Source organism: Saccopteryx bilineata, chromosome 7, assembly GCF_036850765.1.
Source record: "Saccopteryx bilineata isolate mSacBil1 chromosome 7, mSacBil1_pri_phased_curated, whole genome shotgun sequence".
Taxonomy (NCBI): Eukaryota; Metazoa; Chordata; class Mammalia; order Chiroptera; family Emballonuridae; genus Saccopteryx; species Saccopteryx bilineata.
Window position 1 is genome coordinate 40,482,868 of NC_089496.1, and position 12,591 is coordinate 40,495,458.

A 12,591-nucleotide genomic window follows, 5' to 3' on the forward strand; every position below is an offset into this window, starting at 1 on the left:
CTGGATTCTCTGCATCCCAGTTCGATACTCAATCCACTGCACCACTGCCTGGCCAGGGACTACATACATATTTTAAACGCCTATCTTCAAGTCTGATAGCTTGGTGTGCTTATGTTGCTGTCTTCGGCTTGAATCTGTTCTCTGACAGTGGGCCATACTTACTGATTTGTACCTTCATTATTTATATTTCTATGGACTGTGTGATTGTTGCTTTTAAAAAGCATAAGAGACAAAAGCCTCTTTACTTTGACAGTTTGAAAATATTAGTAATTATTGGATGAAAATATGCTTTGATTTTAACTTGTTTTAAAAAAGAACGATATGCAACAATCATTGATTTTTCTCTAAATAGCTAGTGGCTACCTTGAAGGAAGTGAAATACCTGTTGATGTTGAAGAAGTCAGACATCCCGAATTCCGCCTTAGCCATCTTCAAAAACAGAAACACGATTTTAAAGGTTTGTATTTTTTATATACCAGGACATATTTTGAACAGAAACGTTTTGAATTTTAATGATTGACATGGAGACCTGTGATACTTTTATGCATCTAAGGCAGATATAGGAGCTTTCACATGTGTTTGGGGTCTTGTTTTGCTCAGTACATTGGAAATCTTGAGCTTCTCGTGCGAGGCTATAACAAGCTGAAGCAGACGGTCCTGGAGGTGGAGTACCCTCTGATTGAAGACGAGCTGAGGGCTCTGGATGAGCAGCTACAAGCCGCCGCGACATTGCTGACGTGGCAGGATGACTGCTGGGGGTACGTCGAGAGGGTGACCACGGCCACCTCTGAGTTGGAGCGCAGAATCGCGCACGCGCAGAACAACGTTGGAGTCATCCAGCGGACCATGCGGGCGTGGGCCGAGTGCGCGCTCCTGCCCCGGAGAGAGCACAGGAGGGAGGCTGCCTTCGCTCTGGAGGACAAGGGCGACATCTTTACCAAGAAGTACAAGCTCATCCAAGAGGATGGCTGCAAGATACACAACTTGGTGGAGGTAATGGCTTTTCAGGCCACAGCATTCACTGATGATCTTTTTTTTTTTTTTTTTTTTTTTTTTTTTTTTTTTTAGCAGAGAGAGAGAGGGGCAGACAGGGAAAGACAGGAAGGGAGAGAGATGCAAAACATCTGTTCTGTTCTTCATTGCGGCACCTTAGTTGTTCATTGACTGTTTTATCATATGTGCCTTGACGGGGGGGCTACAGCAGACCGAGTGACCCCTTACTCAAGCCAGTGACCTTGGGGTCATGTCTGTGATCTCTCACTCAAGCCAATGACCTTGGGGTTTTGAACTTGGGAGCTCAGCATCCCAGGTCAATGCTCTGTGTATTCTGTGCCACCACCTGGTCAGGTCATAGATGATATTTTCATTTAGTTTAAAAAAAAGAGCCAAAATATTCAACCTAATAATGCCGAAGTCAGCTGCATCCTGAAAGAGGTTTCTGTGTTGTTTTGTTAGGCATTTAAAGTGGCGGGGTTTGCGTTACTTGCCTGTAATTTCTATAGATTTCTTGATTCCCTTTTCTGAGAGAAGAGATCGGAATGTGAGATATTTGGTGAACCAGAGAGGCAGGAGATGGGACCCTTATTGCTGTCATAGTTAGATCCTCTTTTGGAGGCTTGAATAGCCACGATTATTTGTTGAGTGCCTGTAGGTGCGAGCTCTCTTGTTTACAACACCTCGTGTCACGCTGTCAACTATCTCCTAAGGATGGCATGATAATAGCTCTGGCTTTTGCACTGAGGGGAAATAGGAGCTGGAGGCTCTGCTCACAGGTTTTCCTGACTCCGTTGGGTGTGAACCCCAGCAGAGCCAGGGAGTGGTAGACAGGGAGACCATTGGGAGGCTATTCTAACAGTCCAGGTGACAAGTGATGCCGGCTTGGGTCAGGGCGGTAGTGACGAAAGTGCTCACAGGCGGCATATATTTTGGAGGTAGAGCCAACAGGATTTGTTGTGACAGGTCAGAGGAGAGCGAAGTCCAGGGCGACTTCAGGTGTTTGGTCTGAGCAATGGGAAGAATGATATAGAGAGGACTGTGGTGGAGCAGATTTTTTAGGGAAAAAAACAGGATTTGGTTTTGGGCATGCTAATAAGATACGCCTGCTCAAGGGGAGATTTTGAGTAGGTTGGCATTGCAAGTGGAAGTCTAGAGTTTAGGGGAGAACTTTAGGCGTGCGACACAGAATCAGAGTCAGAAACACAGACGTGATATGGAAAGCCATGGGCTTAGATGAGATAGGGCAGTGGTCAGCAGACTGCGGCTCACAAGCCACACGCAACTCTTTGACCCCTTGAGTGCGGCTCTTCCACAAAATACCACGTGCGGGCGCTACCTCGATAAGGAATGTACCTATCTATATAGTTTAAGTTTAAAAAATTTGGCTCCCAAAAAGAAATTTCAATAATTATACTGTTGATACTTGGCTCTGTGGACTAATGAGTTTGCCGACCACTGAATAGGGTATGGATCCACTGTAACAGAGAGGAGGTGCATGGACTGGCCTTGAAATGGTCCCTGAGTGATTTTTCTCCCCTCTCATCAGCAAATGGTTCTGAGCCCTGTGTTCAGACTTCCAGTGAGGAATGTGGTTTGGAGGAAAGCTGTGGAAATAGACAACAGGGCGAATCCATGCTGCCTTTTCACACCGCGTCCTCTGTGGCTGTGGGATCTCAGTGGCTACCGGCAGTCAGAGTTTAAGAGGATGAGGGAAGGGTGAGATCAAGGAAGCTTGGGCTTGGAGGTGACTCGAGCAATCATTTAGTGACCTTTCTCTTCCTTTTTCTCCCTTTGCCCTAAATTGTTGAAGATAGAACCCTTTTTATAAATGCCACCCCAGCAATACCAACTGGGTCTCTTGGTGTGAGAAGTATAAACAATGGGGCCAGCACAGGCGTGTTACTGTGAGGCTGGGAAGTGCCCCACCGTGGGGAGTCAAGAGGCACGGGTTCTAGTCCTTGCTCAGCAGCTGGCTTCGGACCAGTGTAACGCTGTGTGTGTGTTAGGGCTTTGCAGAGACTGAGTAGACGGCCTTTAAGGATTTCTTACTAGCCCTGAGATCTAGATCCCCCTTTCAGGTGTCTACAGAGGAGTCAGGCTGCTGTCAGCTGCCCGGCGTGTGTACTGCACACCATGGGCTGCGGGTCACATCTCCTACACAGATGTAAATGGTTTCACTTGGATGGTGAACAACAGAGCATCCCTGAAAGAATAGTTCTGAAATTTGTTTGAGGGCAAGAAACCCCTAGAGCTTGCTCGTTTCAGCCCTACTTTATCTGGAGCTAGGCTCACTCCTGCAGTTCAGATGTTTACATATAGCACACACCTTCGAATTTTGGATCCTATATCCACAGCAGCAAATAGTCAAAGAAAGCAGAAAGCGCAGTCTACCTTATGACCAGCTCCCCTTCCAATGTCTCCTTTTCTCTTTGCTACTGTTTCTGGCTTGGGCATCTGCCCTCTGGCCTGTGTGAACTCTCTCAGAAGGTGTCTCTGGAATCACCCTGACTGCCCACCTGGCCTTTCAAATCCATGTTCCTAGGCCTGCGCCACTGTATGCCCAACCTCTAGCAGTCCTTGACCACGTCTGTGTCTGGCCCTGTGGTGCCCCATGGACTGTTCATAACTTCACCCACGCTCTTGGGAGATGCTGAAAAGGGAGAAGAACTTCATATTGTTAAAGCACACAGAGAACCTAGACTTGACCGGACCAGTGTTTCCCAAGCTAAGCTACTGTTCCATAGACTGCTCATAGGTGGCTTGCGAGAAATATTCTTCGTGTTTGGAAGCAATTGGGTTATTAAACCAAGCTAAGTAAACCTGACTATAACAGGTACACTTTGAGTCTCTAAGAATGACCAAGAGTACATAGCACTTTGCTGACTTAGTGAACTTTGGATATCCCAGGACAGTGTTCTCTGAAGGAGAGCTTTAGGGAAACCTCTTCATTTACAAGCAGGTCTCTGGAAGGCAAAGTCCATGGCCACATAGAGTTAGGGACAGAGCAAGAATTAGAGCCTAGCCCTGGCCGGTTGGCTCAGTGGTAAGCGTCGGCCTGGCATGCAGGAGTCCCAGGTTCGATTCCTGGCCAGGGCACACAGGAGAAGTGCCCATCTGCTTCTCCACCGCTCCCCCTCTCCTTCCTCTCTGTCTCTTCCCCTCCTGCAGCCAAGGCTCCATTGGAGCAAAGTTAGCCCGGGTGCTGGGGATGACTCCATGGTCTCTGCCTCAGGCGCTAGAATGGCTCTGGTTGCAACAGAGCGGTGCCCCAGATGGGCGGAGCATCGCCCCCTGGTGGGCATGCCGGGTGGATCCCGGTCGGGCGTATGCGGGAGTCTGTCTGACTGCCTCCTCATTTCCAACTTCAGAAAAATACAAAAAAAAAAAAAGAATTGGACCCTAAATGAATATACCTTGAATGTTCTGGGAACTAATGTATTTCTTGTCTGTATTTGAAGATAGTAATCTTATAATGACTTTCTTTTAAAGAATGACTTTTTTTTTTTTTTTTTTTTTCATTTTTCTGAAGCTGGAAACAGGGAGAGACAGTCAGACAGACTCCCGCATGCGCCCGACCGGGATCCACCCGGCACGCCCACCAGGGGGCGATGCTCTGCCCACCAGGGGGCGATGCTCTGCCCATCCTGGGCGTCGCCATGTTGCGACCCTCCTGGGTGTCGCCATATTGCGACCAGAGCCACTCTAGCGCCTGGGGCAGAGGCCACAGAGCCATCCCCAGCGCCCGGGCTATCTTTTGCTCCAATGGAGCCTTGGCTGCGGGAGGGGAAGAGAGAGACAGAGAGGAAGGCGCGGCGGAGGGGTGGAGAAGCAAATGGGCGCTTCTCCTATGTGCCCTGGCTGGGAATCGAACCCGGGTCCTCCGCACGCTAGGCCGACGCTCTACCGCTGAGCCAACCGGCCAGGGGCTAAAGAATGACTTTTGAATGTGTCTTTTTTTTTTTTTTTTTTTTTTCTGAAGCTGGAAACGGGGAGAGACAGTCAGACAGACTCCCGCATGCACCCGACTGGGATCCACCTGGCACGCCCACCAGGGGCGACGCTCTGCCCACCAGGGGGCAATGCTCTGCCCCTCCGGGGCGTCGCTCTGCTGCGACCAGAGCCACTCTAGCACCTGGGGCAGAGGCCAAGGAGCCATCCCCAGCGCCCGGGCCATCTTTGCTCCAGTGGAGCCTCGGCTGCGGGAGGGGAAGAGAGAGACAGAGAGGAAGGAGGGGGGGTGGAGAAGCAAATGGGCATTTCTCCTATGTGCCCTGGCCGGGAATCAAACCCGGGTCCCCCGCATGCCAGGCCAACGCTCTACCGCTGAGCCAACTGGCCAGGGCCTTGAATGTGTCTTTTTTTTTTTTTTATTCATTTTAGAGAGGAGGGGGAGAGATAGATAGATAGATAGATAGATAGAGAGAGAGAGAGAGAGAGAGAGAGAAGGGGGAGGAGCAGGAAGCATCAACTCCCATATGTGCCTTGACCAGGCAAGCCAGGGTTTTGAACCAGCAACCTCAGTGTTTCCAGGTTGACACTTTATCCACTGCACCACCACAGGTCAGGCCTGAATGTGTCTTTAAAATGTACTAAATGTTTAAAAAAGATCCTGCTTCTATCTTTACTGTCTAGCATAAGTTTCTGCAGCCTAGCGTTAGAATGTTCCTGTGTTAGGCGCAAAAATGCAGTCTCTTCCCTAACAGATTATTTAAATAGAATGCTTTTGTTTTTATACTCACTAGTGTTTGTACTCATGTGTTAATAATTTATGTTCCTAGGAAAATAGAAAGCTCTTCAAAGCCAATCCTTCTCTGGATACCTGGAAGATTTATGTAGAATTCATTGATGACATCGTGGTGGAAGGCTTTTTTCAAGCTATAATGCACGACTTAGACTTCTTTCTGATGAATACAGAGAAGCAGTTGAAACCTGCACCATTTTTTCAGGCACAGATGATCTTGATGCCCCCCGAGATTCTGTTTAAACCTTCTTTAGAAAGAGAGGCTGGGGATGGCGTCTACGATCTGGTCGAAGAAATGCTGTGCGGTAGTTTTAGGATGTCCGCCCAGATGAAGCGAGTAGCGACGCATCTGGAGATAGCAAATTATCAGGTATTTTCTTTGAAAATGGGTGTTGGTTTCTATCTTGATGATTTCAAAAGAAATTGGGTTGGTGGAGAGTACAGGAAAGGAGAAGTTGGAAAAAAACAGCTTCATTTTTTTTTTTCATTTTTCCGAAGCTGGAAACGGGGAGGCAGTCAGACAGACTCCTGCATGCGCCCAACCGGGATCCACCCGGCACGCCCACCAGGGGGCGATGCTCTGCCCCTCTGGAGTGTCGCTCTGTTGCGCCCAGAGCCATTCCAGCGTCTGAGGCAGAGGCCACAGAGCCATCCCCAGCTCCCGGGCCATCTTTGCTCCAATGGAGCCTCGCTGCGGGAGGGGAGGAGAGAGACAGAGAGGAAGGAGAGGGGGAGGGGTGGAGAAGCAAATGGGCGCCTCTCCTGTGTGCCCTGGCCGGAAATCGAACCCGGGACTCCTGCACGCCAGGCCGACGCTCTACCGCTGAGCCAACTGGCCAGGGCCAACAGCTTCATTTTTGATTGTAGCAACTACTCTTCCTTTGAAGAATTGCCTTGGGTACTGTGATGTTGCACATAATTGATAGCTCAAGACTGGTTTTAATAAGTGCTCGGTTTTCCTCTCATTTAGAATGACATGGATAACATGTTAGGCCTGGCGGAGGCCAGGCAGGAAATAATGAACAGAGTGGCAGGCGTCATCAGCCAAGTCTTGGACTTCAGAAATACCCTGGACACGTACGCTTACCTCTGGGTGGATGACCGGGCTGAGGTCATGAAGCATTTTCTCCTGTACGGCCAGACCCTGTCATCCAAGGAGATGGATGCTCAGGCCAGCGAAGAGCTCCCCGAACAACCCCCAACTCTAGAACAATTCAAGAAACAGGCAAGGAAGCCCTTTCGCTTTTACCGTAGTTCTTGGCTTTTGATTGAGTTCTAGTGATTTTTTTCTTTTTCTAATTGTAGATTGACATTTATGAGGCGTTGTACATTCAGATGAGCAAGTTTGATGACTTCAGAGTGTTTGATAGTTGGTTCAAGGTGGACATGAAGCCTTTCAAAGTAAGCTTGCTGAACATTATCAAAAAATGGAGCTGGATGTTTCAGGAGCATCTTTTGAGATTTGTCATTGACAGGTAGTCTTTTGTGCTTTGATATTTGGACTTATAATTTAACCCCTGACTGCTTTCTAAAACTGAGATATTAATTTTTTAAGAGTATTAGTACTACCCATTTTATTAATAGAGATAACCAGTAATATTTAATTAGGTAAATAGTGAAAGTAAGATTCAATCAACCCCTGGTCAAGGCACATATGAGAAAGCATATGTGGCTCAGGTGGTTGGAGCATCATTACAATGTGCAGAAGGTTGCCGGTTTGATCCCTGGTTAGGGCACATACAGAAATAGATTGACGTTTTTCTCTCTCCTATCTTCTCTTTCTAATATCAATAAACAGATTTTAAAGAATGATTCAGTCAGATCCTATACTTCTAAATGTTTCAATGAGCTTAATTTGTGTTTGTGTGTGAGTACATATGTGCGTATATGTATTTAATAGTCTGAATGAGCTACAAGAATTTATAAAGGAAACAGATGCCGGACTTCAGAGAGAACTAAGCAAAGGTGATCACGATGGTCTGGTTGACATCATGGGGCATCTTCTGGCTGTAAGAAGCCGACAGAGTGCTACTGATGAGCTCTTCGAGCCTCTCAAGGAAACCATCACACTCTTGGAAACCTATGGCCAGAAGCTTCCTGAGCAAATCTACGTTCAGCTAGAGGTAAGTGGAATGGTAAAATCATCCTAAATACCATAAGTTGAGCATCTCCATTAGCCAAGTTCTTTACCTGTACTCTTTGGACATCCTCATAACAACCTGTACTGTGGAGATTAATGGTTTCATTTTATAGGTCAGGAGTATGAAGCTTAGAGGATTTGACCACTTTGTCAAGGTCACACAGGTAGTGAAGCCAGCCAGGACTTGCTCATATCGCTCTGTGCCGCTGCCTTCTTGTTAGAAGGTGTTTGGGCAATAGAGAGCCTCTAAGTTGCTCTTTGAGGTCCACTCTATACATCACTTTCACACATGAAATACATTCCAGCTCTCTTTCATGTAAAACTGTCACTGAGAAGTGTCCTAGTCATTGGAAAAATATCATGGACACATTAATAAAGAATAAGGAAAGGACCTGATCTGTGGTGGCGCGCCGGATAAAGCATCAACCTAGAACACTGAGGTTGCCAGTTTGAGGCCCTGGGCTTGCTGGGTCAAGGCACATACGGGAATTGATGCTTCCTGCTCCTCCCACACTCCTCTCTCAGTCTAAAAAAAAAATTCATAAATAAAATATTAAAAGAATAAAGAAAACCGAGTTTGGGTGGAGAAATTGCTGTGTTTCCCAAACAGGATTTCTGTGTCACCCTCCTGTTTCCATGCTCTGGAAAGACCTGGTGGCTACTGTGAGCCCGATGATGGACCAAGTCTTTTTAGTTGTAGCTGAAACCATGACTGAAGACCTCACCGTTGAGCCTCTGTCTCTGTGCCCACACTGACGTTCCATAGTTTGTATAAGGCAGGGGTCCCCAAACTTTTTACACAGGGGGCCAGTTCACTGTCCCTCAGACCATTGCAGGGCCGGACTATAAAAAAAAACTATGAACAAATCCCTATGCACACTGCACATATCTTATTTTAAAGTAAAAAAACAAAACGGAAACAAATACAATACTTAAAATAAAGAACAAGTAAATTTAAATCAACAAACTGACCAGTATTTCAATGGGAACTATGGGCCTGCTTTTGGCTAATGAGATGGTCAATGTGCTCCTCTCACTGACCACCAATGAAAGAGGTGCCCCTTCCGGAAGTGCGGCCGGGGCCGGATAAATGGCCTCAGGGGGCCGCATGTGGCCCACGAGCCGTAGTTTGGGGACCCCTGGTATAAGGTCTACCGGAAAGTTCTGTCTGTTTTTGGAATGAAACAAAATACAAATTTTTCTTACCATCAATAAACTTTATTAAATAATATATTTGCCATTATTATTAATGATTTCTTGCCAGCATGAGGGCAATTTGTATATCCCAATTTTGAAAAATGTTTTATCTTTTGATGTGAAAAATTGAACCAGTGCTTGTTTGATATCTTCTTCATTTTTGAATTTTTTGCCCTTCAAAAAATTTTGTAAGGACAAAAACAAGTGATAGTCGGAGGGTGCTAAGTCCGGGGAATATGGTGGATGCGACAGACATGCTTCTGTAGCATTTCTTCCTTGTTGAAATTTGTAAAAATTACAGTGGCGTAAATGAACTTTATCATAGCCATGGGTACACTATCGCTTCACACATAAGACTAACGTGAATCAACTTTATTTTAGTTAATTTGCTACGTCAGTATGTATACATTAAGTGATAAAAATAGAGAGGCACACATGCGCCAAATAAACATGCGCTTACGTGTTGAAACTTGTTGTGATCGAAATGGACAGAACTTTCCGGTAGACCTGATATATGTGTATTTATATCATCCACGAGCTCCGGGGATAGGTTTACCTTCAACCTCGCAAATGTGATCGCTCGACACATTAACTAGAAAAAGCTTTTACTGAGGTATAGTTCAGTGATTAGAACATGGAACTCAAACCTAGATTTGTTTCCAAGAGCTGTCTGAGTCCATCTCACTTGCTTGCCGCAGAGGGGGCAGTCACACGGCCCTCAGGATACGTCCTTATTTCTGTACACTCTCCGGTGTCCCATTTCCCACTTTCCGTTCTTCTTTCTCTCTCTCTTTTAAATTGAGGTGACATTCATAGTTCATATAACACAAAAGTGACCATTTCGAAGCATATGGCATTGAGTGCATTGCTTGTGTTGTGTAACCACTACCTCTGTCTAGTGTCAAAACCTTTTCATTGCCCCCAAAAGAAACATCAGACCCATTAGTTGTCCTTCCCTGCCGCCCTGCCTCCCCCCACCAGCCCCTAGCAACTGCCAGTCATTTTGTGTCTCTATGGGTTTACTTATTCTCGATACTTTGTATCAGTGGAATTATACAATATGCGGCCTTTTGTGTTTGGCTTCTTTTATTTGAGGTTCATTGATGTTGTAACTTATATCACTACTTTATTCCTTTCTGTGGCTGAATATTGTTCCATTGTGTTATACTCACCGCAATTTGTTTAGCTTTTCATTTACTGATGGACATTTGGTTTATTTCCATCTATTGGTTATTGTGAAAGGTGCTGTTATGAACATTGATGCACAGTGTATATTTTAAAATCTTTCTGAAATCACTTAGGAACGAAGTTGCCGGGTCATATGGTAATTCTAAGTTTAACTTTTTGAGGAACCACCAAACTGTTTTTCATGTTGGCTGCCCACTTTTATATCCCTCATTTTCTTTTGTGAGGGTTAAATGCAGCAGTATATTTACAGGTGCTCTCCTGACTATAAAGACTCTATATAAATAATTACTCTATATGCATTATTACATTCTGTATAAGTATGAACTGTTCTTAGAATTGAAAATCCCGTTAGGTATAGAGTAAAATGTGGATAGATATATAACAAGGATGAAGGATGATCCAGTTTCTAGTAGAACACATTATAAATATTTGGTTTTAAAAAGATTCGGATAGTCTTTCAGTCAGACCTTGGGCCTTAAATTACATGGAGATACCAGTTATAACACAAGCAATTAATAACGTGGGATTTTAGCCACAGCCTCCAGAATTTGTATTACAAAAGTTTGACTCGCACGTTAAGGTTGTGGCAGTATTGAAAATGTTGGGCCATTCCATATTTCAAATGTGAGCCCCACGTTGAGCGATGTGCGTACTGGTCAGGAGGAAATAGAAGATTGGTAGGCAGAACAGGTCGTATGTGGAGTTTAGCAGTGCCCCAATTTTATTTTAATTAAAGCAAGTTGCAGTAGTTACTATTTCTCCTTTATAATTATTAGCAGTGATAATACTTCCCAAGTACTTGCCTTTGCTTGGTTCTGTCTAGAAGCCCTTAGATATGGCTCTGTCCTCACACCTGTACTATGTGCTCTGCAGCTAGATTAAACTTTTTTTTTTTTTTTTAACAGAGATGGAGAGAGTCAGAGAGAGGGATAGACAGGGACAGACAGACAGGAACGGAGAGATGAGAAGCATTAATCATTAGTTTTTTATTGCGTATTGCGACACCTCAGTTGTTTATTGATTGCTTGCTCATGTGCGCCTTGACCGCGAGCCTTCAGCAGACCAAGTAACCCCTCGCTTGAGCCAGGGACCTTGGGTCCAAGCTGGTGAGCTTTTTGCTCAAACCAGATGAGCCCGCGCTCAAGCTGGCGACCTCAGGGTCTCGAACCTGGGTCCTCGGCATGCCAGTCCGACGCTCTATCCACTGCGCCACTGCCTGGTCAGGCTAGATTAAACTTTTAATCTTCAAATTTTATTGATTCTCTTCCCTACTAAGAAACCTTCATTCACTGCCCATATCCTCTGAATCCCGCCAGTTTCCATAAGAGCCCGCTCTCACCCCATCCTGCATTGACACCCTTCCCTCATGGGATCTCCAGGGATCTCCCTCTAATCTCTGTCTGCTGAAACCCAGTTATTCCTCTGAGCCTAAGATTCGAGGTTACCTCCTGCTGGATCATATCCGTTGTTGAGACTTGGGAGATCATCTGATCTTTTGGTTTTCAATGCAAATCTCTCTCTCTCTCTCTTTTTTTTTTTTTTTTTTTATCAAGTGGCAGCTTATTTGAAATCCTCAAATAGAAAGCAGGTAATATAGCTGGTGTAGTGGGCTGAGTGGCCTAAGCCCACTGACGGGACCTCTTTGTGGCTCCCTGCCCATGGCTTCTGAATGGACCTCACGTGCTACTTACTTAGGTTCCAGGGGACCCACTGGAAATGCAGAGTGAGACTGCACAGATGAGGATGCAGAGTGGTGATGAGATAAAGGGTGGAAGAACGAGATGAAGGGCAAGTTCAGAGCCCAGGTCCCTTGGTTCCTGGTTTGGTGTTCCTGCCACGGCAACCATGTTGCCTCTCAAACATTTAAATTCCATGACGCACAGGCCTCCCGATGGATGTTAACACATTGTGTCACGAAGACTCATAGTCGTGCGAGCCTCTCTTTCGCTCTGACAGATTGTAAAACAGTAAGTCAGAGAATGCGTTTGACCTTTGTCTCACTCCTGCATCACACAGACACAATTGATACTCAGCCCAGGGCTCACTTCTTAATTGGTGGGTATTGAATCATTCATCAACTATTTATCCAGGGTTACAAAACCTGGATACCTTTGATTTGTGCACGTCAGCTGCACAAGCGGAGTCCTACCCCTGTGGCTGGTTTCACATGACAAAACCATTTCAGTGTCCCAGGAGATGACCCGGAGAAACAATGCTCTGTTAGTCTGGACACGAGGAATGCTTTTCAACAGCAATTAGGCACAATGGCTCTTCAAAGAAAAGAACTTCCTGTTGTCCTAGTTGCATTGTGGCTGGGCAGGGTCCAGTT

General features: G+C 45.8%; 1 protein-coding gene across 1 annotated transcript in view; it reads left to right on the top strand.

Moving 5' to 3' along the window:
- Positions 1-12,591, top strand: part of DNAH11 (dynein axonemal heavy chain 11) — a 286,917-nt gene that overhangs the window by 45,259 nt on the left and 229,067 nt on the right. Inside the window, exons 13-18 of the mRNA XM_066240541.1 lie at positions 353-457; positions 601-993; positions 5,775-6,107; positions 6,708-6,962; positions 7,043-7,212; positions 7,638-7,860. Of these exons, the coding sequence (XP_066096638.1) occupies positions 353-457; positions 601-993; positions 5,775-6,107; positions 6,708-6,962; positions 7,043-7,212; positions 7,638-7,860 (1,479 nt within the window). The remainder of the gene's footprint in view (positions 1-352; positions 458-600; positions 994-5,774; positions 6,108-6,707; positions 6,963-7,042; positions 7,213-7,637; positions 7,861-12,591) is intronic.